Source organism: Schistocerca serialis, chromosome 5 (genome assembly GCF_023864345.2).
Source record: "Schistocerca serialis cubense isolate TAMUIC-IGC-003099 chromosome 5, iqSchSeri2.2, whole genome shotgun sequence".
Taxonomy (NCBI): domain Eukaryota; kingdom Metazoa; phylum Arthropoda; class Insecta; order Orthoptera; family Acrididae; genus Schistocerca; species Schistocerca serialis.
In genome coordinates, this window is record NC_064642.1 from 429,129,242 (window position 1) to 429,156,993 (window position 27,752).

General features: G+C 43.8%; 1 protein-coding gene across 2 annotated transcripts in view; it reads right to left on the reverse strand.

The window, feature by feature from the left end:
• Window positions 1-27,752, reverse strand: part of LOC126481300 (sodium-dependent nutrient amino acid transporter 1-like) — a 297,743-nt gene that overhangs the window by 134,796 nt on the left and 135,195 nt on the right. For both annotated transcript variants that reach the window (XM_050104949.1, XM_050104950.1), the window contains exon 2: window positions 12,732-13,115. In XM_050104949.1, the coding sequence (XP_049960906.1) occupies window positions 12,732-13,115 (384 nt within the window). The remainder of the gene's footprint in view (window positions 1-12,731; window positions 13,116-27,752) is intronic.

Genomic DNA, 27,752 nt, shown 5'->3' on the forward strand with positions numbered 1-27,752 from the left:
AAGGTGCTAGCTTTATTCATCCTGTAACTCTTGGACTTTCTGCCCTATCAGGTAGTACTGTAGAATAAGCACGTTCAAAAATATTTCACAGAATTACGAATAGTTAGTTTTGTTCTTCAAGGAACTAGTTCGAAAAATCCAAAGTCAGTAGTAAAGTTAAAGATTTTACAAATTTTCTGTGTTCTTTTGAATTTATCTTTGTCACTACACTTCTATTTAAAATTTTGAATGCTTTTCTGCAAAAGTCCTCTCTACAGCTCCAAAACGCCATGGACGATATGAATAGTGTTCGAGAACTGATGAAGTTTCCATTAAGTGTGGAGCTCTCGCTTGAAGCTGAGGAAAAAACAAGTCACAGATCCGAAACACCCAAAAGTTCGAAAACTTTATGACGGCGCTCTACTCTAGGCTTTTGCCAGCGGCGGTGGATTATTACCAGAGAATTTATTTTGAGGTTTTACATAACGTGGTTCAGTGTTTCGAGGATCGATCTCCTAAAGCCAATATGACTCACTTCAAAGACATAGAAACATTTCTTCTATCCAAAACTAAAGATTGCAGTTATGTAGCACAATTTTATGAGTATGACTTTGACCCAGAAGATTAACTTTGCACAGAGATGTGACGTTAGATGTGTGTAAATCCAAAAATTATGTGACAAAGTACGGAAGAGTCAGTTCGTTTCTTTTCCTCAAACAGGCAAGTGGGTGAATTGATTCCAGAGGTGTTTAAATTCATCAAGATCGTTTTAACTGTACCGGTTTCTACAAGTACAGCGGAATGTGCCTTGTCCGCCCTTAGAAGGCTCAAGACTTACCTGGGCAACACCATGACGCAAAAGAAATGGCACGACAACGCTATCATGCGTGTCGAAAACAAGAAACAAGAAATTTTAAACTTGTCATTGTGGCGAACATTTTCAAACGATTCACTGTTCATTGGAACATATTCTTTGTGAGTAAGAATTAGAAATTACACGGAGATATGAAGAAAATGAAAACAAATTCTATGTGGGTTGTGTGAATTACTTTCTATATTAATTAGATAGTGTGGAAAAAGAACATAATAAACAGTACTTTGCTTACCTTCATCAAGTGTTACCCATTCAAAAGCACCTGAAACTAGATTTTCAGAAGGGCTAGTTTTCAACATTTGTGAACTGTGAGTGCTCTAACTCAGCACTCGCTCTGAGCTTCAAAAATCCACACCTCTGATTTCACTTTAATTATTTATCTAAGTTCTTTTACGTTCCATTCATAATTTTCAGGACCAACGTCTCATCTGCTAAGTGACATCGCATCAACGCTGGAGAGGATAGGCAATGATTTAATCTACTTCCGTATTTGCTAGTACAGACGACTGTATCGTGGGGAGCAGTATAAAGAAAAAACCATCTTCGACTTTTATTTTATGACATTTAACACTGTTGTGAAACTCAACAGCATTGTTAAAGCTGTTATCGTAAACGAAGCATTACAGTCTTTGTAATGGTAGCCTTCTCCATCCCTCTAATTTCATCGGCAGAGAAAGGGAAGGGCATGTGATATTACTTCTAGCAATCCGTCTGTCAGTGTAACCCTCTGCGTCCCCAACGGGACACACTCTCCCTACTAACCAATGGCACACATCAAAATCAAATTAACGGTAGCTACACAAACACTTATCTCATAATAGGTGTTGGAGAGTTAACAAACGAACCATCTCAATTAGGACTTATCCAAGAACGGAAATGGGGATTGTTTTAAACTGCCGTCAAGACAGAGTGACTTCGGGCATTCATTAACTCACAATATATCGAGTAACAAGGCGTTCATCATTAGTAGGAATCAAATGATGTCAATGCTTATAAGTCATTAAGGAGTCAACAAATATTTGTATTATTCACACGCGACGAAGCTTTCTCTTGACATTCGATATTTTTTAGGCAATCGTCTCGATTCCATTAAGGCCTCGAATTTTATAGACAGAAGAGATCGTGGTGATTAAGATACGTCCAGTCTTGATCTATACATATTACTGAATTAAAGGCCCTGACACATGTCTACATGCGAAGGCTAACCTCAGGAATTACTGTATAGATGTTGATACGGTTTTCACTGGCAAAGAGAAAGGCTTGTGTGTGTAATTTATTGCCGCTAAGCAAAGCAAGTCGTCCGCTGTAAGTGTTTAGTGCTACCCGTATGAAGTCGGGACGGGTCGCTAGTTAGTACCAAGCACCAACGGTGCCTTGTACTTAGCTTCTTTTAAAAAGATGTCTTTTCAGAACGTAATCCAGGTAAGATCCAATGATTAGTCACTACTTCGGGTCAAGGGCAGTTAGTATCGAATTGCTGGATCAGTGGGAAGGGATTAGACTTAATAAACGGATTTTTGATCCTGTTCTAGGAATTTTCTGCCACTTATCACTTCTTCCGCCTCTGGCAAATTCCAAATTGCGAATGGTTCGGAGTCGAGACAAACTGTAGGTTCGCCATAACTGGCTACGTAAGCTAGTTCCATGATTGGAGAATGGCAAAGGCACACCATCTGCAAAAGATATCCTATTCACTAAGCAACAAATAAAACACAATATTCTGCTAAAAACAGATCTATTGCTTTAAGGGTTGTCAGACAGAGGTGTTAAAGAATTTTACCGACCTTAAAACAAAGCTCACTAATGCTCATTAATTCATATTTCATTAAACGTCGCAGTGGCTCAGCCAGTTCCACCTGTCAATCAGACGCGCTATGATGACTCTAGTGCTCTGCGCCAGCCCACCGTAAACAGTATCCCCAAATACAGATTGAAACTAGTTAGGTCTCGCGTAACTGTGGGCAGGACTGTACGAAAAAATCAATGTGAGAACTAAGAGAATTTTCATAATGAATTTAACCTCTACTTACTCCGTATGGATAGTGGATATATATGTGATATACAGGTTACGGCAGTCTAAGAAATTTCTATGAGGAATCAATGACTTGAAATGATTCGTACTAACGTAAAGTTGCCCAATTTTCAGTAAGCACTATCAGAGAAAGAATGTAGGCAGGACGGAGGCAATAATTGCAATATTATAAGGCAGTGAAGGAAAGGAAATTTTTATATGATTGATAATTAGAGGGCAATGTTTCTCTGCGTAGTATTGATCAGACAGAGATTTTTCTTTTCTGGAGCTTCACATTTACATTGTTTAGCAATACAGTGTGTTTAAGAAGTAAGTCGCTCCGTTGATTTCGTGACACGTTAAAGGGTAGTCACATGTAATGTGACGTTAAAAAAAAAAAAAAAAAAAAAAAATTGTTCAAATGTGTGTGAAATCTTATGGGACTTAACTGCTAAGGTCATCAGTCCTTAAGCTTACACACTACTTAACCTAAATTATCCTAAGCACACACACACACACACACACACACACACACACACACACACACACACACACACACACACACACACACACAAGCGCGCGCGCGCGGGAAGACTCAACTCTGCCGGGACGAGCCGCACAGTCCATGACTGCAGCGCCTGAGACCGCTCGGCTAATCCCGCGTGGCTATGTGATGTCCGTCAGCGCTTAGAAAGCCAAGAATGCATCGCCTATAGTAAATCTACGCCTCTAATGAGGATCGAGCCAACTTTGACGTTGACGACGGATGTAGTCTAAATTTCCTTTAAAAAATGTTGCCCGTAGCACATTATTTATGTTATTTTGTCCCCCTCCCCCTCCTCATTCCTCGAAGACATCTACATCTACATCCATACTCCGCAAGCCACCCAGTGTGGTGGAGGGCACTTTACGTGCCACTGTCATTACCTCCCTTTCCTGTTCCAGTCGCGTATGGTTCGCGGGAAGAACGACTGTCTGAAAGCCTCCGTGCGCGCTCTAATCTCTCTAATTTTACATTCGTGATCTCCTCGGGAGGTATAAGTAGGGGGAAGCAATATATTCGATACCTCATCCAGAAACGCACCCTCTCGAAACCTGGCGAGCAAGCTACACCGCGATGCAGAGCGCCTCTCTTGCAGAGTCTGCCACTTGAGTTTATTAAACATCTCCGTAACGCTATCACGGTTACCAAATAACCCTGTGACGAAACGCGCCGCTCTTCTTTGGATCTTCTCTATCTCCTCCGTCAGACCGATCTGGTACGGATCCCACACTGATGAGCAATACTCAAGTATAGGTCGAACGAGTGTTTTGTAAGCCACCTCCTTTGTTGATGGACTACATTTTCTAAGGACTCTCCCAATGAATCTCAACCTGGTACCCGCCTTACCAACAATTAATTTTATATGATCATTCCACTTCAAATCGTGCCGCACGCATACTCCCAGATATTTTACAGAAGTAACTGCTACCAGTGTTTGTTCCGCTATCATATAATCATACAATAAAGGATCCTTGTTTCTATGTATTCGCAATACATTACATTTGTCTATGTTAAGGGTCAGTTGTCACTCCCTGCACCAAGTGCCTATCCGCTGCAGATCTTCCTGCATTTCGCTACAATTTTCTAATGCTGCAACTTCTCTGTATACTACAGCATCATCCGCGAAAAGCCGCATGGGACTTCCGACACCATCTACTAGAATCGTCGCGCGATTCTACGAAAAACGTGATTATCCAAGTTCATGCAATTGTTGAACGTGTATCTGCTTCCACGAAGTCATCTCAAACTACGCTGAAGTTGCGCAAGTAAAGGAACGGGGTCCTTATCAACGTGCGTCGCATTGTAGTACGTAGAATACCAGAATGCACAGCTATGTCGGTCGTCACCAATGACAGAGCTCTTGGAGGCACTGACACAGTACTGTGCAACTACTCAAACAGTTTATTGTGCTATACTCCGAACCTATATCCAAGAATAATCTGGGGTTATAAGAGTCAAAGCCAGACTATCTCTAGACCTTAATCTTTTAAGCAGTCCTAGATTAGTCTGCTGAAAGTTTGCAGAAGTTGGAAACACCGTAGAATAAAGAGGAGTGCTTCTTCAGCTGAGGAATGCCCACACCAGCACGAAATAGCGCCGACTAAATGAGGAGAAAAAACTGCAACCCCCCTTCCTGCCCCCCCCCCCCCCCCCCCCCACCTCCCTGTGGGCCATCGGCCAACAGTTCTGGCGAAGGTAGCTTACTGACTCATCCCTGAATGCTGTCCCGAGGCTGTTCTATCTGCAACTCCTAGACCCACCTCGTTTTCTGTCTTACAATCATTTCACATCTTAATCATCAGTAGTTGATTATGCTGTATGCTTTACAACTGAATTTAGTGCAACGCTAAGGCGTCGTGTTTGACGTGAAATCGAAATTTTCCAAAAGTAAGCTTTAACAAAAAACGCAATTCTAAAACAAAATTTCAAGCTCTAAGGAAGTTACGATGCGTTGAAGCAAGCGGATTTGCAGTTGAAGGGCATGCGACGGTATTAAATTTAGAACAGAAGTAAGTTGCTTTTGAAAAACTATTAGTATTATGCAATATTTGTTCAAAAGCAACACAGTCTACTCAAATATTCGAATTCGTGTGCTTTAACACTTTATCATGGGTATTCTAATGGCACATAGAAATATGGAGATGGGTAATGTTTGCATTTGTGTCGTCTGAATGACTATGACGATTGCTTCTGCGATCTAGTATCGGATCGTATCAGCAACCCCCCCTCAATTCTTTTAAACAACCGAAGAATCGAACTTCCATGTACAAATAGCTTCAAACGTCTTATTACCGAATTACTTAACACATGAACCTATTTGTAAAGTATTTTACGTTAAGCATGTTTAGAAAAGGCATGAAAATATACTTAAAACTAGTTGGCAGTCCCAAGTGCTCTCATTATGCATCACTGGATGAATATACTCTGGATAATTTACGCGCCATTTTAAGCAGCAGACTAGTGCCATTTGTACCTAAATTTCAAAACTATTTCGTCATTCGCCGCGATACTATGAGTGTCCCTCCCCATCCCCTTACCTCAATACCAGCTCAGTTCCTGGTTACGCTCGCGTCAGCAGTTAACGCCGTCTCGAAGGGGAAGTTTACATTTCGAAACTCGTATACGCAGTTCCTCGACGACGTCAATAATTCCATTTATTATTTTCTCTTATTAAAGTTTAGTCTGAAAACATTCTTTCCCATTTCGACGTTTACTGTTTTCTCGAACTGAGGACGTCAAACTAGTTACTGAACTTAAGCCAAAGGTCTGCCGTAGATTTCCAACTGTTAAAGGAATCTTACGCCGTAAGACTCGTAATGATAAGCTTTCGCATTCGAATGCGAGAACAGCTGTGCGGCAGTTTAGTCCTTTTATTTACGTTTCACGAATAAATGGTAGTCCTATACACTGAACACACTTAAATTGCTTCACTGTGCGTGAAATAACGTTTTCAAAAGGTAGTCTTTATTTGCGAATTCGTCATTTTCAAACAATCTTTTATCCCATAAATGGACCCCTGACAAATTTCAACAAATGGGATAGTTACACTGATCAGCCAGAACATTATGACCACCTGCCTAATTGCCCGTATGTCCACCTTTGGCATGGATAACAGCGGCGACACGTCGTGGCATGGAAGTAATAAGACTTTGGTAGGTTGCTGGAGGGAATTGGCACCACATCTGCGAGAGCACGCGCGCGTTGGCAGGGGAGGGAGCGAGGAGGGGTGATGAAGGAGGGTTGGGGAGGGAGAGGGGGGGCAGCACATCAATTGGAACTCACCACTGTATTCCTTGAACCATTCCATAACACTCCTGGCCTTGGGACATAGCGCACTATCTTGTTGAAAAATGCCGCTGCCATCGAGAAACATGATCGTCATGAAGGGGTGTACGAGTGGTCTGCAACCAGTGTAAGATACTACTTGGCTCGTCACGGTGCCTTGCGCGAGCCCCACTGGACCGATATATGCCCACGTGAATGTTCGCTAGAGCTTAATGGAGCCGCCGCCAGCTTGTCTCAGTCCCCAGTACAGCTGCCAAGGAGCTACTCCCCTGGAAGACAACGGTTTCTGGTCTCCCATCGGAATGATTATAAAGTTATCGGGATTCATCAGACAACGCAACGGTCTGCCACGGTGCCAACGTCCAATGCCGATCGTCACGTGCCTATTTCCGTCGTAGTTGCCGATGCTGTGTTACCAACTCTGGCAGATGCCTGGGTCGTCAGCTACAGAGGCCCATCGCTAGGAGTGTTCGGTGCACTGTGTGTTCAGACACACTTTTACTCTGCCCAGCATTAAAGTCTGATTTAGTACCGCCACAGTTCACCACCTGTTTTACCATTCTGTCCAGCCTACGACGTCCGACACCTGTAATGAAGGGTGGTCGCCCAACCCCACGACATCTGGACGTGGTTTCACCTTGGTTGCGCCACGTGTTGAACATATCACAGCATTCCTCGAATACCCGACAAGTCTTGCAGTTTGCCAAATGCTCTTGCCGGGCTTCTGGGCCACCACAATCTGCCCTAGTCAAACTTTGGCACATCGCGCGCCTTCCCCAATCCATGCACGGACAGCACGCTCGCCGATTTACATTCACCGTGCGTGTGTCTGACTAGCAGTCATTCCTCACCAGGTGGCTGTGATATCGCCTGGACGGGTTTATATCGATAGTCGGTCGGTGGTCATAATGTTCTGGCTGATCAGTTTGCATAAAGCAGGACTGCACTAAAACATTACAAACGCCTCAATTCATACTATTAAAGCAATCTGAAGCTCATAATAGACTCTTAACTTGTCTGTAACTGTATTTTCATTGGTGCAACATTCTCACTGTTTACATTCCGAAGAAAACGGGTCTTCCATGGACTTCTGAATCGTTATTTGAATGAGTGACTCAGCCCTATTGGTTCGTGCGTGACATTACACACAGCCAGCAAAAATTTGTCCAACTCAGTGGCACACCGTTGTTGCTACCATCGTCACTGTAGTCAAGTCTGCGGTTCCGTCTCTCCTTCCCTCAAGCACAACTTTTGTCCATTACCAAAAGAACGATTCCTTGATGCCTCAGGATGCGTCGTATCAATTAATACACACATCAAAGAAAGTTTTGCATCAGCCCGGTTCCCAAAACTCGGGAAGATAGAAGTTGACTGTGGATATTTTGTCACAGACACAGTCCCTTTGACTGTTGAGAGGGGTCACTAAACTTGCCGAAGGATGTAAACAACCACGCATGAGCAGCGCTTATTAGACGGAGGGGGGTCCGACAGCCGATCAGTTCCAGTATTCCACCAGGAAGGAGGTACACGGCTCGTGTTCTGTGTAGTTCAACCCTGCCTAGACGGTCAATACCGCGGTTCGATCGCGTCGGCATTGGTACTTTGTGCCAGGAAGGGCTCTCAACAAGGGCAGTGTCCAGGCGTCTCGGACTCAACCAAAGCGATGTTGTTCGGACACGGAGGAGATAGAGACTGTCGATGAAATGGTTCAAATGGCTCTGAGCACTATGGGACTTAACAGCTGCGGTCATCAGTCCCCTAGAACTTAGAACTACTTAAACCTAACTAACGTAAGGACATCACACACATCCACGCCCGAGGCAGGATTCGAACCTGCGACCGTAGCAGTCGCGCGGTTCCGGACTGAGCGCCTATAACCGCGAGACCACCGCGGCCGGCAGACTGTCGATGACATGCCTCGCTCAGGCCGCCCAAGGGCTACTACTGCAGTGGATGACCGCTATCATTTTGAATAATGCTTTTTGCGGAGCCACAGGACGTCGTGTTAAGACTCAAACTGCGCGCAATAGGCTGCATGAAGCGCAACTCCATTCCCGACGTCCATGGCGAGGTCCATCTTTGCAACCACGACACCACGCAGCGCGGTACAGATGGGCCCAACAACATGCCTAATGGACCGCTCATGATTGGCATCGAGTTCTCTCCAACGATGAGTGTCGCATATGCCTTCAACAAGGCAATCGTCAGAAACGTGTTTGGAGGCAACCCAGTCAGGCTGAACGCCTTAGACGCGCTGTCCAGCGAGTGCAACAAGGTGGAGCACTATTCTCGAGACAAATGCCTTCAGAAGAGTCTTCCTGGTATAGAGATTTGATTGCTTGTTAGCTTTTGTCTGGCTTCGGCGACGTTTAATGATTTTTTCTGACGTACTGGTGATTGGTGTTGTCATAGATTCACAATCCATTGCGAGTGGCGAACTACAATGGCGGCTGAATCGTTGATAACATCAACCACTGGCGATGGTAAACGTCAGCTGACGATTCAGAGACGAAAGACAATTAGCAGTACTTCAACAAGTGGCCATCAACGCCTCAACAATTTTGTATTGAAATTAAAGTAGGACGTCAGTGAACTATTTTCACACGTGCATGGCTTGCCAGAGTCAGTCTGCATATTATATCGTTTCGGATTTGGTCAGGGTCGATTATTATGCTGCCCAAATAGTAAAAGTCATCTACTACTTTTACTAATTTTCTCAGCATCACCTGATTCTATTGCCCTTGTTTTACTGTTGTTGGTGTTCAGCTCATAACCTCTTTTCAAGACACTATCCATTCTGTTCAAATGCTCCTTCCACCAAGACTGATTCGTTTTTAAGTTTACTCAAGAATACGGCTGCCTGAATGCAAGAAGAAATGATTTTTACATCTAAACGATTTTAGGAGGGGAAATACTTTTGAAAATTACAGAAGCAGGAAATTTGAGGAGCGATTCTGTCTTTCAAAAGAAAGGGTGTGGTGGTTATTAAGTCATATCTATGACACGTTAGAATTTCCTACTTAGCGAAATATCGCTATCCCAACCATGAACAGACTTAATGACATTAGGGGCATATACAAATGGTCCATTTAATATAGTAACTGGTGACAGTGCTAGTGTAATAGTAGAACGTGCCAAAGAATTAATAGTGAAGTATCGGCGATCTTTGCAGCAGTACACGAAGTTTATCTCGTGCTGGATTACACTCCGTGATGGATGGTTTCAGCATACTGGGTGGATTTCCTGGAGTCATAGGTACAGTGGATTTTACTCAAATAAGGATTCAGTCTCCTGGGGGACTTAATGCGCAGTTTTTCCGCAATAGAAAATCCTATTTTTCACTTAACTGCCAATCCATCAGTGGCCAAAATTTATTAATACGGGATATTGTGGCTCAGAGGCCTGGTTCTGTGCAAGACAGTAAAATATTTCGTAACAGCGCTCGCAGAGCCCAGTCTGAATGTGGGGAAATACCAATAGATCACTTACCAGGAGACAGTGGCTATGCGTGCCGACCAAACCTACTGACGCCACTTTCAAATCCGCAAGGGGAAGCAGAACGCCGATAGTTAGATACAACAGGTCTCGCGTTGCAACAAGGGACACTGTGGAGAAACAGTGTGGTTTGTGGAAGAGGATATTACCCATTTTATCCGTGGAGGTGAGGTGCAGTCCACAAAAAACAATGCCAATTATAATGTGTATGGCAGTCTTGCACAATATTGCACGGAGCACTAGCAAGGAAGAGGCACCAGGAGATGTGGAAATTACGTGCAGCTGCTGAGGCTGTTACATACCGAAAGAGGACCAGACAAAGCGAGTCAATTCCTCCCCGTCAACAAATGTATCGCGATAATTTGCCAAGGCGAGCAGTTCGTCGCACTATAATTAATGAACATTTTCACGGAGATAACTATTACGTAATACATGTAACGTACATAATTAATTTTATAAAAAGTTTCTGTTGTGTGCAAGTAATAAAATGTTGAAGTTGTCGCTGAATGCAAACGTAAAATTCTCAGAACCAATAAATTAATTTACAGTGACGTAGGATTTACAGTACAAGTAAATTATTAACTTAAAGAAGAAAGTGATATGGAAGTGACAAAATATAAAAAATTAAATATTGGCATTTTTCGTCTTCCAATATTTCACTTTCCCCCCTCTGAGTGCCAATACTTTTAAATTTTTTATCCTCATTTCTTCAAGGTACTCCGCTCTCATCATTTCCAGCTGTTGCTCGAATACTTCAGCTCTCTCCGGCAAGACACTGTCCAGTGAAGTTGAAGTTGCCTTGGGTTTTGGGGGCATTCTTCGCCGATTCCATCTAGACAGTGTTGCTGCATTTTTTGAAACTTAGGGGAGGGGTTCAGCAAGAGTATCAAGAATAATCTCAAGTGGACTTAGATTTTCCAATTCTTGAGGATTAATTACAATAACATGAATCGGGGTACTGCCGGCATCCTCAACTACTGCTTCTTCAACCACATCTACATTCAAATCCATGATGACATTGAAAACCCATTCGATTTGGACTCGCAGTTCAAAGGGCTTCAGTGGTGACCCAACTACATCCAGCAGTTTTGCCTCATGTGAATTAATTAATTTATTTTTTACTCCCTCCCTCCCTCGCATCTTATACTCTTGCACTTTTTCTCATCCGCTAAGTGCTTCCTGAGTCTTCTTTTCGCATTGTCTTATACATTTTGTGGTCACTGGTGTCATTTTGGGGTTAAGTATACTGACGGTGTCGGCGGAATTTGCATGGTGTGCTCATGTTGACAGCGACCATTGAATGCTGGGAATTATTGTCGATACTCTTTGTAAAACCCAACCAAAGTGAAAGGAATAGGTTTTTGGTTCAAATGGCTCTGAGCACTATGGGACTTAACATCTGACGTCATCAGTTCCGTAGAACTTAGAATTACTTAAACCTAACTAACCTAAGGACATCACACACATCCATGCCCGAGGCAGGATTCGGACCTGCGACAGAAGCGGTCGCGCGGTTCCACACTGAAGTGCGACGAACCGCTCGGTCGGCCAATGGTCTCTTGTGTTGCCCATTAAATAAATTAATGTTGTTAGCTGTCAACGTGAGCACACACGAAACTGCTACCGACACTGTAAGGACACTTTAACCCATCTTTGTGCTCTGTGTATCTAGACTTGTTATTGATATAGGAACCTAAACACCGTGAAAAAAGGTGTTTTGCTTTACATTACTAACAGAAATTTATTAATGTATGAATAAAAAGTTTTTAACGTTACCTGGAGTGGAATTAAACTGTGTCGTTATATTTGCCCAGGCATTCAAATTTTTCTCTGACCGTAGAACCGTCAGTTTCTCTCACGTTTTTTCCTTCTTCACTAATGTTAACGCATGGGAGCCAACCAACTACATAAGAATGTCAAGTTCGAATTTTGAAAACTTCGGCGTCTTTTTTGTCTCCTTGGCACTCAGGACACACTTTACGTATACAATCTGAAAAGCGCGCGTAATATACACCAAGTAGGTTACAATATTTTAATCTACGTGTCACAGACAGACAGATGTTATCATTATCTTTGCATGTATAATGGGCACTTTCCTCTGTAACACACGGAGATAAAAGCGGTCAAACTCCCGGTTAGCTCAAAAATGGTTCAAATGGCTCTGAGCACTATCGGACTTCACATATGAGAACTTAGAACTACTTAAACCTAACTAACCTTTAAGGACATGACACATATCCATGCCAGAGGCAGGATTCGAAACTGCGACCGTAGCGGTCCTGTGGTTCCAACCTGAAGTGCCTAGAACCTCTCGGTCACTCCGGCCGGTGCGTTTTTGTTAACCGGCTTTAACTTCGGTGTAGCACAGAGACAACTAAATCACCATTAAGCTTTAACCATGATTACGAAATCTTTGTCATCTTGCTTTCGACGTTGGCGCAGTCGGCCCAGAGAGAGAGAGAGAGAGAGAGAGAGAGAGAGACCAATTGGAGTTGCCACGAGAGTTGGTGATTCATGCACTGCCTAAGATAGACGGCCGTTACCTGTTGCAAATGGTGATGGTGGCGCTCCTGCAGCGCGGCTTTCTGCAAGCTGTTGTCTCCGTCCGCCAACAGATGTCTCTGGATGGCACTGCCGTCGCGCGAGATAGGAGAAGGTGTGGCGGCTCCCCGCGAGGCAACAGGTGCAGCAGGTGCTCGCGACGCCGCCGACGCCAGTGGAGTCGAGGTGTGCGCGAGTGTGGCCGCGCCAGGGGCAGGGGAAGTGGGACGAGGCAGCGACGCGGCGCCGGATGCGGCGTGCGCCTGTCCGCGGCCCGGTGTGGCCAGCCGCAGGCCAGCGGAGGCTGGCGGCGAGGCGGCCGTGGGGGACTGCACTGGCGACGCCTCACCCCGGCTCGTGGACGAGAAGGAGAACTCGCGGGACACCTGCAAACGGCGAAGCCGTGCTGCTGTTGTCGTGTTTCAGACGCTGCTGCCGCCAATCGTGGGCAAAGCTCAACCGTTTTTACAATAACTGTTAAAGATACCGTTTTAAGTTGCGTAGGCAGTTTATCTAATTGGTGCCTAGTTTCGGACGGCTCAACAAATCATCCCGATTAAAAATATACAGTAGATGTTACAATACGTAACAATGAAGGCATAATAAAACTCCAATACTGTCCGGAGATAGCTACTGAACCATCAACTGTACATCAGTCTAAGTTACAACTAGAAATGCCTCACAGGTCATAAAATGTATAAACGTGGCACTATACCACGTAGCGTCAACACATGAACATTGCTACGTGTGAAAACAAACTCATACTGAGGAGTACCTCAAATGACCGCATTTTTCTGGGTGCAGACACGTAAGACCGGAGTAAATTCTCACTCTGCAGTGGAGTGTGAGCTGACTTGAAATTTCATGGCTGATTAAAACTGTATGCCATACCGAGACTCGAACTCGGGGCCTTTGTCTTCCGCAGGTAGTGCTCTACCGACTGAGCTATCCGAGCACGACTCACGACCCGCCCTCACAGCTTTACTTCACACGCGGAACTGCTTTTCTATTTGTTGCTGGCCCTTTCGCTTATTTTCAGGATGGCGTACATTGGCAAATAAAGAAACGAACAGTCGCCTCCTGCCTGGCGTACTCATATCCTTTCTCCCAGGAGCGCTAGCCCGCAAGGTGTGCAGATGAACTTAAGTGAAATTTGGAAGGTAGGAGATGAGGTACTGGCGGAAGTAAGGCTATGAGGGCGGGTCTTGAGTCGTGCTTGGATACCCCAGTCCTATATATAACCAGACCTCACCGTGGTCAATTTGATATCCTACTTGTCCATTTCTCACTTTTAGTTTGGCTCAGAAAATGCGGACTGTGATAAACCTTTCGCATTTCTTTTATGTTTTCGTTTTCTTTAAGGGCAAAGAGAAAAGATGAAGCGGTAGCCCATCATAAAGGCTATGCCTACCGTCAGGTATTTTTGATTTTCAGTTGTTAAAAAAAGAGGAGTTTTTCTTGTACCAGTAGGAGGAAGGAAGGATTCGCGCTCAGCTAGTGAACGAGTGAGAAGCACGCCATTTTTAGCGAGTAATTGTAGACCGCCATTTTGGGGTCGCTATGAATAAGAGAGGAGTATGTATTTCTTATGTGCACCGTTTAGAAAAATACAGTATTGTTTTATTAACAGAAAGGTCGTATGAGTTGTTATTTCAAATAGTACAATAATTACAAGAACTGAAGCCCACCTGTGTACTTTGGAAAATTATGAAGATCCGATAAGCTTAATGGGAACACGGTCAAGACTTCAAAGGTGAACACGGCGACCAAACGTAGCATTATAAAGAAGGGTAAGCACAAATCTACAGCGGAGAAAGAAACTACTTAGCCCTGCAAAATAATATGAACTAATACGAACTTATTTCCAAGCATAGCTCAGCTTATTGTGCTTGTCATTCATGCCGAAAAATTAATCTCATTAATTCAATACATTTTAAAAAGCCACGCATTTCAACATTTTATCATCATCTATTCCATTATTTTATAATATTATAGGACAAATGGTTCAAATGGCTCTGAGCACTATGGGACTTAACAGCTAAGGTCATCAGTCCCTTAGAACTACTTAAACCTAACTAACCTAAGGACAACACACACATCCATGCCCGAGGTAGGATTCGAACCTGCGACCGCAGTGGTCGCGCGGTTCCAGACCGTAGCGCCTAGAACCGCTCGGCCACCCCGACCGGCAAAATGCGGACAAAATACCAGTGTGCAATCTACTGGGTGTCTGTTTTCGTCCGCTCCAACATTTGACCAAAAACAGCTCTGACGCAAACTACAGAATACCACAAAACCAACAGCAAGTGGTAACAAGGTAATATAAAGAACTGCTTTCAAACTTGGGACGACTTCCTTTTCTTAAAAACTGAAATTTCTATACCGCTATGTGCACAGGTACTGCACAGCAATTTTCCTGTTATTTAGTAGAAAGAAAATAGACTCACTGATGGCGCTATAACTTCAGCGAAACACGTCTGGGCAAAAAGAAGAAACAAAATGTGTTTGCTCAAGGCGAAATCTATTCATAGGCAAATTTATTTGAAAGCAAACACGGACGCAAGAGTGAGCTTTAACCTCAAGACGAGTATTAATTCAAGAACTTAACAAATGACTCGGTAAATCTGTATATGTGACTCGACTTACTACATAGTTACATTAGAATTATTATCGCCGACGTTATTTTCAGTACACAGCAGCCTACAGGCATAAGTAGTGTGTGAGGGTTACAGATCACGGGTAAATTATGAAAAAATGCTTAATGCCGTTTATAGCGGTTCAGGTTTTCTTTAACATGTTAAACGGGGAAGGGGAAGACGTGAAACTTTCATTAGCAGCCTCAAACCATTTCATCTATAGACGGGAAAATCGTTCACTGAAAGTATGAAAACGTGTCTGGAGCACTAGAGGTGGCACGGTCTATTTAGCGCTGCCTTGACAAGTGGCTTTTCTTAAGGGATCGGCACTCTGCCGCAGTGGGGATAAGCCACGCTGTGAAATCTAGAGCTTACAGAAAGTCGACACGGATACCGATTAGCAACGGAATTCCCCATACGGAATAGCTTTGGAAGCTTGGCCCACTTCTCTATTTTTGATGTATGCTGCTTGTTAAAAATGCGAAGAGTGTCAACTTTAAAATGGGGTCACAGGAATTCCGAATTGGACCACAGAAATCACACGTTACAATGCAGTGTGAGAACGGAAAGAAGAGCCAAAATCATATTCGAGTTTATCGCAAAGCTTGCACACGAAATATAAACCCTTTCTAACGCGTTGCTCGACAAAAAATGTACAGCTCTATGTAAATTCCACTTTCCTTCAAATTCAATAACAATTATTCTGAATGTTTCCTCTCCCTTCTAGCCCCTCCGTGCATTGCAAGGAATCTGTTTTCCAAGCCTGTATCCCAGTATCATTGTGTTGTGTGCTGCAGAAGGCCATCTCTATACGGTAGTTTAAGGCTTCGGGCATGGGCTTAACTACTGCTGTACCACCGTGCTAGCCAGCTTCACTGTCCATTATACCAGACTAACAAACGACGCATACACGCAGTTTGTCATCTCTCACATGGTTGTAGCACGTACTTGGATGTAACAACTGCTCTCCAGAACGACGCCCATATCAAATATTTTTAGAACTCAAGGTTCTAAGTGTTACTAGCCTGTTGAACTCTCTACGAAAGCGCAAGGAGCAGCGGAAACAACAGGCTAACGCAGCAGACTAACATTTTACACATGCATCGCGACAACGAATCCTCTTTCTTCGGAAGGGAACTATGATGATAACGACAATCATAGCGGTACATTAGTGGTGAAGTATAATTAGGAATCGTGATGAAATGAACTCTTATTTATCCATACGTTCAAGCATTCGGGATACACTTGACCAAATCTTCGAGAGTCACCCTTGACGGACAGAGCCACAGACAGAGGCGCTTACGTTTTCCGGAGGTACGGACGTGCCCGCCCTCGGGCGCGGCCTGCGGTTATCACTCCGCCAGGACAGCTGTACGCCACATTCCGGCTACTTGTCGTGTCCTTGCGTGGCAAACTCGCCGCGAGGCGACACCTGCGCTTCAGCCGTGCTATTCAGTCGTTCGAAATGTGCAGTTCTCGAGCGACAGCCGCTTGATAGAAACTCTAACATGTGGCTGAACATGTGACAAGAGCTCTGTGCTTACGCAACCAAATGAGAACATGAACGTGCAGATTTTTGTTAAAAAGGAAGTTCAGACGCCAACGACGTTAAGATTGGTATTGGCTTCAACCTTTCCTTTTGTTTTGGAGAGCAAAAGCATTTTCGTCGTAATTTCCAATCCAGCTTTGTTTGTTGTTTATTTGCAATCGACTTAGAGGCCTTTTATTGTTTCATCATGAAGCACAGTATCGAAATGAAATACACACACAAGTATATTTTGTTGCTATACCACAGCATCCCCTAATTTAGTAAATATAAAACTGTCAAGTTCATCTAAAACATTTATTTCGTTACAGGATTCTGTGGTAGAGCAACGAGATATACTTGAGGGCGTGTTTAATTTCGATAGATGTGCCTGAAGACGAAGCCATAAAATGACAACGGAATCTATTGCAAGTAAATTAGACAACCAGCACAACTGAGCAGAGAACTAGTATGAAAATAGCCTTTGTGCACCAAAACAAAAGAATTTACAGCTGAAGTTTCCATTATGGTTCAAATGGCCTTGAGCACTATGGGACTTAACTGCTGAGGTCATCAGTCCCCTAGAACTTAGAACTACTTAAACCTAACTAACCTAAGGACATCACACACATCCATGCCCGAGGCAGGATTCGAACCTGCGACCGTAGCGGTCGCGCGGCTCCAGACTGTAAGGCCTAGAACCGCTCGGCCACGCCGGCCGGCTTTCCATTATGCGGCGTAATGGAAGCAACTAAATCAACCTTCCCACTATTCTTTCATCGCAACACATTGCAACATTCTTCGCCATTCTCTCCATGTTGTTCTCATCCAGGCTGCAATTCTGCCTTGGAAATTTTACATTTTCAAGTTACCCTGCTTTAAACGTCTTCCCCGTGTTTCCGGTTCTCCCAAATACCACTGTATCTCTTGGATACAGTGAACTTTGGTTTTATTGTTGAAAAGAAACTGCATTTACTAGGTGTTAATCTCTAGAACTACCAACATTCTTTCTTCCATATGGTTTCGAAGAGTCTTTCTATATGGATAATAAGTTCCCGGATCGTTCAACTACGTAGAAATGCATCATTACAAACAACCTTTCTTCGAAATCAAATTATATTGATGTGAGGATCCTAACACGTCGTTTTTATATGAATTTGCGTAAAAAAATAAAGATAAAAAAAGAACATTTTAAGATATGGGGGGAGGCCGAAAAAATACCAGCAGATGAGTTTACATTTAAGTAGATATCAAACAAGAAATCATTTGAAAATTTTGGTAAGATTTCAACCACAGTAAAGTATAAAATAAAAACAGGAACAGCGCAGATGAGATATTCCCTAACTGGACAAACAGAAGATCCAAGATCAGTAAGTCAAAAAAGTATATCGTCATCTAAGGAAGTAATCAATAAAGTTAATAGGTTCAAATCAGAAATAATGAGAGTGGTGGATCTATTCGACACGAAATGAATGAGAACGGGAAGAATATTCTCGGAAGAAAAGCAAGTTAGAGAGTAAAGCAATAATGGCGAAAGTGGAATGTGCTAAAGAAATGAAGCACCAGTGTAATAATCCCAGCTCCAAAGATGAAATAAATAAATAAATTTTAATCTGAAACGAAGGGAGAGTTGGACTGAACACGAGCCGTTGGATGGGCGATTAACCAGTTGTGTCGGTGACTCTTGCAACAGTTATAACATTTAGCACGTGAACGCTCACTAATAGAAAAAATACGAGTTCCTACACACTGGTCTGGTGAAGGACGTTTATTTTACTTATCGTGTCGCAAAGTAACATCTGTTTCCGTGGTCTTCACGAAACGCTTTTCAGCAGTTCGATTCAGTCTCTCTTCATTATTTATTCGATGTCCGCCCCTGGTAGCTGAGTGGTCAGCGCGACGGAATGTCATACGTAACGGCCCGGGTTCGATTCCCGGCTAGGTCGGAGGTTTTCTCCGCTGAGGGACTGGGTGTTGTGTTACCCTATCATCATCACTTCATCCCATCGACACGCGAGTCGCCGAAGTGACGTCAACTCTAAACACCAGGCGAACGGTCTACCCGACGGTAGGCCCTAGCCACACGGCATTTCCATTTATTCGATCTGCTCTACTACCATCAGCATTCATTTACTCGTCTACCGATAAGAATTCTTCTCCAGCGTCTCATTTTGAAAGTTTTTATCCTCTTCTTGTACACAGTATCGTCCACATTTCAACTCCGTACATAGCTATACTCCGAACAAGTACTTCCAAAAGATACTTCGTAACAAACTGTTAAATGCCCCTTTTTTTCTGAAATGCTTTTCGTGTTATTACTAGTCTGTATTTTGTATCCTACCTGTTTCGGATATCGTGGGTTATATTTCCGCGCATATAGCAAAACTCATCTACTACTTAGGCCTATAGTGTATCATTTCCTCATTTAATTCCCGCTGCATCTCTTTATTTAATTCGACTACATTCTACAGCTCTTGTTATAACGTGAACAACAAAAGTAAATTATCTTTCCAAGACACTTTCCATACCTTTTACCAGGTTTTCCAAGTCCTTTGCCGCCTCTGACAATATTATCTCATCGGCAAACCTCGGCTTTTTTTATTAATTTCCCGTGAACTTTATTCCCTTAAAAAATTCTTCTTGATTAGCTTTAGAGCATGCTCAGTGTACTGTGGGAAAGGCAGCAACCCCGTCCTGACTTTCTTCTCATACTGCTTCCCTTTCATGCTAGACTCCTTTCAGTCTGGTTTCTCTACAAATTCTGTGTTTTATCGCTGCTACATTTACAATTTAGAAGCCTCCCTTCCGGTCAACACTGTCAAAAGCTTTCTCTAAGTCTACAAACGCTACAAATGTAATTTTGCCTTTCTTCAACCAGTCTTCTAGAATAGGCCTCACGTGTTCCTTCATATCTCCGGAAACCAGATTGATCTTCACTGAGGTCGGCTTCTGACTTTTTTCCATTGTTCTACAAATAACTCGGGTTGGACCCATTACTTTTCTCATTATAAGTAAATGAAGTATCGATTATTAACTTCCATTGCAAATATCATTTACACGCCGATGACCTTCATTTATACCTAAGTACAAGCCCTACAAATCTGCACACAGCCATCCACAACATAAAGGCTGATTTACTTACTTTATCAGAATGGACACAGAACATAGTTTTGAAACTTAAGTCTAAAACGCAACAAAAGACTTATTACCAACGGTTCAGAGAACTTGTTGCACGTGCGGTAGCGTTCTCGCTTACCACGCCCGGGTTACCGGGTTCGATTCCCGGCGGGATCAGGGATTTTCTCTGCCTTGTGATGACTGGGTGTTGTGTGATGTCCTTAGGTTAGTTAGGTTTAAGTAGTTCTAAGTTCTAGGGGACTGATGACCATAGTTAAGTCCCATAGTGCTCAGAGCCATTGGAACCATTTTTTTGTTTTTGAGCTTGTTGCACCCTTAATCCTAGAGTACAGAAATCATCTTTTCTTCTTCTGCAAAGAATGTGGGGATAATTCTGGACCATCATCTGGACTGGACAAACAACTGCAGTCTCTAAGAAAGTGTCAGCATTACTTCATTCATTACAGGAATATAATGAAGTGTTTTCTCAACAGCTTAAAAAGAAACTCGAAGAGTCACTAATATTCTCCATCCTTGATTATGGTGACCCTGTTCTTCAAGGACTTTCATAAGAGCGCTCACGTCGGCGGGAACTAGCGACGAATGCTTGTGTGCGATACATTTGTATTTCGACCATATCACTCCTGCCTCTGAACAATCATAATGACTACGTGCCGATAAGCGGGGAGATTATCATTTCCTGAGCTTGCTGCATCGTCTTTTCAATCATTGCAGTCCTTCCTATTTATCTTCCACCGCTGCACTATTATTTCAGCAAAACAGCAGAAATCCTCGTTCTCAACAAAGTAAAACCTTCTCCATACCACTGAACAACACTGCCATATTCCTATTTTTAATTATTTATTTTTTTGTATCAGGAGCCCGACTTTGAAACAATCTTCCTCAAAATATTTGTGAAATTAAAATCGTTTCATAGTTAAAAAGACAGCTCGAACTCTTACGGAATACGGCGAAACGCCGCGACTAATGAGGATAACGTGTGGGGCATTACATCAGTAGTAGTGGACAAGTTACGAATTTCGGTCTGACGGAAGGCGTGCTAGGGTACTCCGGGCAGTTGCGATAACCACTGTGCCCTGATGGCTTAGTGGTCAGAGCATCTGCATAGTGAGCAGGGGACCCGGGTTCGAATCGCAGACCGGCACAAATTTTCCACTTTCCCTATTAATGTAAATCAATGTCCACTACCACGTGAATGTCATTAATTCTTTTGTATCGTGATCAATAAAAATGATTTGCATTATTAACAAAAATTAATTTGTTTTAATAATAATGGCGGCGGCGACGACGACGACGATAAAATAATGGAGGCGTCAAGAACGATATTGGTTAATTTAACACTTTAGAAGCCTTTTTGGTATTAAAAGAAATGGAAGGGGTAATGAAAGATGAGAGGATTTGAATGAAAGTGACAATGGCTGCTAGGGAAAAAGAGAAGCCGGCCGGAGTGGCCGAGCGGTTCTAGGCGCTACAGTCTGGAACCGCGCGACCGCTCCGGTCGCAGGTTCGAATCCTGCCTCGGGCATAGATGAGTGTGATGTTCTTAGGTTAGTTAGGTTTAAGTTGTTCTAAGTTCTAGGGGACTAATGACCTTAGTTAAGTCCCATAGTGCTCAGAGCCATTTGAACCATTTGTTAAGGTTTCTGTGATAACGTTTGCCAGTTTGTTTTTGACGCCAAATTCGCTGATGATCCTATCTAGGGTCTCTCTATCCACCGAGTCAAAGGCTTTTTTGAAGTCAATGTAAGAACCAACTTTATTTTTGCCATTTAGCATTCTGTGTCGGATTACTGATTTCAAATTAAAAATTATTATTATAACTGCGAATTGTTTTTATTAATAGTGAAAATTATTATTATTGTGATTATTATTATTATTATTATTATTATTATTATTATTATTATTGTGATTATTGTGTAATATTGTTTGTACGCGTTGTTCCTGGTTAGATGTAATGGAGGTCAAGCTAAATAAGCAATAAATAAACAGTGTACCGGACCGAGACTCGAACTCGGGACCTTTGCCTTTCGCGGGCAAGTTCTCTACCATCTGACCTACCCAAGCACGACACACACCCCCTCGTCACACCCTTACTTCTGCCAGTACCTCGTCTGCTACTTTCCAAACTTCACAGAAGCTCTCCTGCGAACCATGCAGAACTAGCACCAGGCTGTGGATAAGCCATGTCTCCGCCACATCCTTTCTTTCAGGAGTGCTAGTTCTGCATAGTTCGCAGGAGAGCTTCTGTAAAGTTCGGAAAGTAGGAGACGAGGTACTGGCAGAAGTAAAGTTGTGAGGACGGGGCGTGAGTCGTGCTTGGGTAGCTCAGATGGTAGAGCACTTGCCCGCGAAAGGCAAAGGTCCCGAGTTCGAGTCTCGGTCCGGCACACAGTTTTAATCTGCCAGGAAGTTTCACATCAGCGTACACACACTGCTGCAGAGTGAAAATCTCATTCTGGATTTTTTTTTTTTTTTTTATATGTTGTTCCTGGTTAGTTGTAATGGAGGCCAGGCTAAATAAACATTTTTCGTCATCTATTCACTTGCTGTAACGCGCCGGGGACGTCCGTGGAATGTTTAGGTGTGTAGCATATCTTGGGCTAGCGGCCGCTTGTGCTCGACGAACGCGCTCGAGCCGCGGCCACTCTGGCACAGGACACGTCCGTAGGGCCGGCAAGAACGTCGCGCATGCGCATTCCAGTTCGGTCCGTCTCCTGGAAGCCGCGTCTGGCTGCGATGCGTGCGGCGAGAGCCGTCTGCAAGCGGCCCGTGACGTGACGTGACGTGACGTGACGTGACAGGACGGTTGCTTACTGCACGCAGCAGCAGCAGCAGCAGCAGCAGCCGCCGCCGCCGCCTCAGACGCGGCCAAGGACGGCCGCGGACCGAGGTGCTGCACCGCCTCTGCAGACAGCGGCTTCCACGTACTGGCGCGACGGGGCGCCAGCCGCGCCTGTCCAGCCGAGCGCGCAACACTGGACGCCTGTAGCAGGCTCGAGCATAAGCGGTAACTCGGACGCGAGCGCACTCGCTTGCTTTCGGGTGCCGTGAGCCAGCAGTTCCCCTTCCAAATCTCAGCTAACATCGCTCGTTTGATATCGGTGCGGGTGAGGCAAGACGTGCCTGCTCTGAACTTAACGTTTCCCAGTAAGAATTCTACGTATTAAGTTAACAGGCGCTTTACAGAAAAAGCGTGTGTTCTTTGCTGATTACTTTAGATGTTGTAGTTGACCAGGAAAGTAAGGGTGGGGTGGGGGGTGGGGATGTAGGACTTCAAACGGGCCGACTGAGCAGGTTAGGCACCACAGGACATTTCATTTTCTACTGTCTATACTTTTACAAATAAATTCATAAAACTTTGTCAGCATGACCAGGAAGGATTCAGCGGAAGTACAAAAACGTAAAAAATAATTTTTTTTTAGATATGAAATTTTATCATTTTTTTCTCTCACTGTTGGCTGCATTTGTTGCTATTGGTACATTTCTCTTCACAAGTAGGAAAGATTCTTCGATGGATTTTGCACAGCATACAAACCATACTTACAGGTGTATGAAACTCTAGAATTTTCCAAATCTATTAAAAACTGTGGTAAAAATTGAAACAATCAACTACAAAATTTGATTTCTTTCGAAACAAAGTTTAAAACGTAACAGCTCATTCATTTTTTCATAAATTAAATAGATTGTAGAGTTTCAGACACCTGTAAGTATGGTTTGTATCCTCTGCAAAATTCATCGAACAGTCTCTCTTACTTACGAAGGAAAGTGTGCCTATAGCAACATATGCAGCCAACAGTAAGTGAAAAATGATGAAACTTCACATGTAAAAAAAAAAAATTATTTTGTTATGTTTTTGAACTTCTGCTGCTACGGGTGTGAATCCTGAATCCTTCCTGGTCATGCTGACAAAGTTTTATGAATTTACTTGTAAAAGTATAGACAGTGTAAATTATAATGTCCTGTGGTGCCTCTCCTGCTCCAAGTCGGCCCGTTGGACGTCCTACCCCCCCCCCCCCCCCCCCTTCTTAAATCGACCAGAATGATACAGTACTTTATTCTCATTTTTATCTCTAAACCGCTTTCCCCAACTCTCCCCCTCCCCTTGCCCCGATCTCCACCGAACAGAACGACTGAATTTCGAAATTTGTAACGTATCGTACTGCTTGTACCTGCTATCAATCTATACAGTGTATTACTTTACGGCGCTGCTGTGCTCATTACAGCATTAAGAAGTGAGATTACTCTTTGCTTCTTTGTCGCTGTGTTGGGCCTCAATCTAAGTGCAGGCGGTCAGTACCTTTTCTTTCGTCTGTTGGTGTTATCTGAACGTGACGTTAGTTTATTCGAAGGAAGCGAGAACGGCACATTCGAGCTCAGAGGAAAACTAAACGTGACGTGCAAGCTGGTTGCAAATGAAAAAGATATCAAAACAATATTTCGTTCAATCACAAACACAGAAAAACAACAAGACTATTTTACAATCTAATAACTGACATGTAAAGCCTCATGTGACGAGGTGGTGCATAAAAGCATGCACACTGGCGTAAATTCATCTGCTTTTCTTCACGTTGATGTGGTCTTCAGTCCTGAGACTGGTTTGATGCAGCTCTCCATGCTACTCTATTCTGTGCAAGCTGCTTCCTGTGCCAGTACCTACTGCAGCCTACATCCTTCTGAATCTCCTTAGTGTATTCATCTCTTCGTCGCCCTCTACGATTTTTACCCTCCACGCTGCCCTCCAATACGAAACTGGTGATCCTTGACGCCTCAGAACATGTCCTATCAACCGATAGACTTGTTATATCTAAGCTAAAGGTTATTACATTTTAATTCGATGGCATATTTCTGTTAGCACAAGGGAGGCTAAGCTTCCGGAAATACTATGCACATGTTATATTTTCATTGTTCTACTATAATATTTAGGACAATGGAAAGAATACTGTACTTCTAATACCAACGAGACAGCTGTCGATCGTGTATTGCGGGCGGTCTTCGGTGCCGTTCATGAGTAAGAGATGAAAGACGCGTGCGCAACGTGCCCGCACGGCGATACAAATGCTCACGGTGTCCACGGACAGCTGACAAGCCCAGCCCTGGTCTATAGGTTAACCGATTAAAGGTATCATGACCGACAACGACCGTTTCCAGATTCACTCTTATGCGCATATGAACCTTCTTGATCATCGTTGCACTAACCCATATTCAGCACGTGATTCTTTGGGCCATTTGCAGCGCTAGATGACACCTGTACTCTCCTTGCGTTGCTCAGGTTTTTCTACTTCACAAATTTGTGGTCGGAAATTAAAAATTTGAAAAGGAAATGTATGAAAATTGGTCGAAAACTTTGAAATTTTTTGCCACCCACCAACTAATTCTGCAGCATGTTACAAATATTGCCTCCAATTTTCATAGTTTAATTAGTGCTACAAATGATGTAAAAGCCATCTTGTTTCAACCAATGTGGAGTGCAGAGTCCCCTTTTCTAAACGACTCTGCCAGATTAAAACTGTGTGCCGGACCGAGACTCGAACTCGGGACCTTTCCCTTTCGCTGTCAAGTGAACCACCAACTAAGCTACCCAGTTACGATTCACGACCCGTCCTCACAGTTTTACTTCCTCCAGTAACTCGTCTGCTACCTTCCAAACCTCACAGAAGTTTCCCTGAGAAACTTGCAGGAGCCGGCCGAAGTGGCCGTGCGGTTCTAGGTGCTGCAGTTCGGAACCGCGAAACAACTACGGTCGCAGGATCGAACCCTGCCTCGGGCATGGATGTGTGTGATGTCCTTAGGTTAGTTAGGTTTAACTAGTTCTAAGTTCTAGGGGACTAATGACCTCAGATGTTAAGTCCCATTGTGCTCACAGCCATTTGAAACTTGCAGGATTAGCACTCCTCGAATAAAGGACACTGTAGAGACATAGCCACAGCCTACTAGCCGAAGTACAACTGTAAGGACGAGACGTGTGTTGTGCCTGCGTAGTTCAGTCGGTAGACCACTTGTCCGCCTAAGGCAAAGGTCCTGAGTTCGGGTCTCCGACCGGGATACAGTTTTAATCTGCCAAGAAGTTTCACATCTGTATGTGCTTCACTTTCATTCTTACTCTGTCCTTGTTTGTGATATTTTATTTTTTCCTGCCATCAGATAAGGCATCTGCAGAGCATAAAAAGCTGTGTGCCCATTAGTGACGCGGTTAATTACGATTTATTAAAGAAATGCACACATTGTAGAAAACGAATCCCTTACGACAGCTTTAATAACCTCATTTAGAAGAGACGCCCAAAGACATCTCATCTACCATTGTTAAACAATCTTCATATGACGTTTGTCTAATTTTCAATATTGATAACACTGGAAGAATCAGGGACCTTGTGAGACTAGGACTTGGTGCAGGTTGCTTCAATGAAAACCTAATGAAGATTGGTGATGTGCTTATTGCTAGTTCTGAATTATCAGTGAAGGATACCACTCAAAGGGCATGCCAGAAGGGTCAGACTAGACGGAAACAGCTACATGAAGACAAGGAAGGCCAAATGTATGCTTATGGCCAATATTAAGGTCCTTCTTTACCGTAATTCCACCACAGTTGCGTTTTATTAAGCTGGAGACTAGTTTCGAACCACTAAACTCATTTTCAAGCCAGGCTTATTAAAAGCTGTACTAACAGTGTTTCGTTAGGCGACGGTCAATTCACACATATGTAATACACCCACGATACATAGCCATATGGAACGTCAGGCCAATTTCGCGATGCAGATGTATTCATGGAGTGCAGTTTAAGTAGATAGTCTAGTTCAACTGCACTTTTTTTTTTTTTTTTTTTTTTGGTAGGGTTTAAGGGCGCTCAACTGCTGAGGTCATTAGCGCCCAGTCACTGGTGTTAGAGCACAAGGAACCTGCTAAAACTCAAGGGGATTGGGGGACATCAAAAGGACCTGACAAAGATGCAGATGAAATAAGTAAAAGGTTAAATGTCTTTGGTCAAGCCAGTTAAAGTTATAAAACGCAGAAGACGAGCAGTTGCTCGAGCGTCATCAGCTAAAACATCCGGTAAGGTAGATGGCAGGGACAGGACAACACGAAATTGACTAAAACGGGGACACGACAATAAAACATGGCGCACCGTTAATGCCTGACCACAAGGGCACTGCGGGGCTGGGTCACCAGAGAGCAGGTAGCGGTGGCTAAACCGGCAATGCCCAATCCGCAACCTGGTCAGAAGGACCTCCTCGCGCCGAGATGGTCGGGAGGAAGTTGTCCAAGCAGTTGGGAGCGGTTTTACTGCCCGGAGCTTGTTTCCTTGGAGGGATGACCAAGCATCCCACCACAAGGACACAAGCCTCTTACATACATCCCCACAAACGTCAGATGACGGGACACAATGGGAGGCTGGCCGAGGCTGGAGGACTGCAGCCTTGGCTGCAGCATCCGCAGCCTCATTCCCAGGCACTCCTACATGTCCGGGGACCCACAGAAAGCTGACAGGACCGCCATTATCAGCGAAACAATGGAGGGACTGCTGTATTCGTTGAATCAAGGGATGGACCGGATAGGGAGCCCCAAGGCTCTGAAGAGCACTGAGTGAGTCAGTGCAGAGGACATACGATGAATGGCGGTGGCGGCGGGCATACTGAATGGCCTGATGGAGAGCAAAAAGCTCGGCCGTAAAGCTGGAACATTGGTCAAGGAGCCGGTATTTAAAGGTGGCGGTCCCGACGACAAAGGCA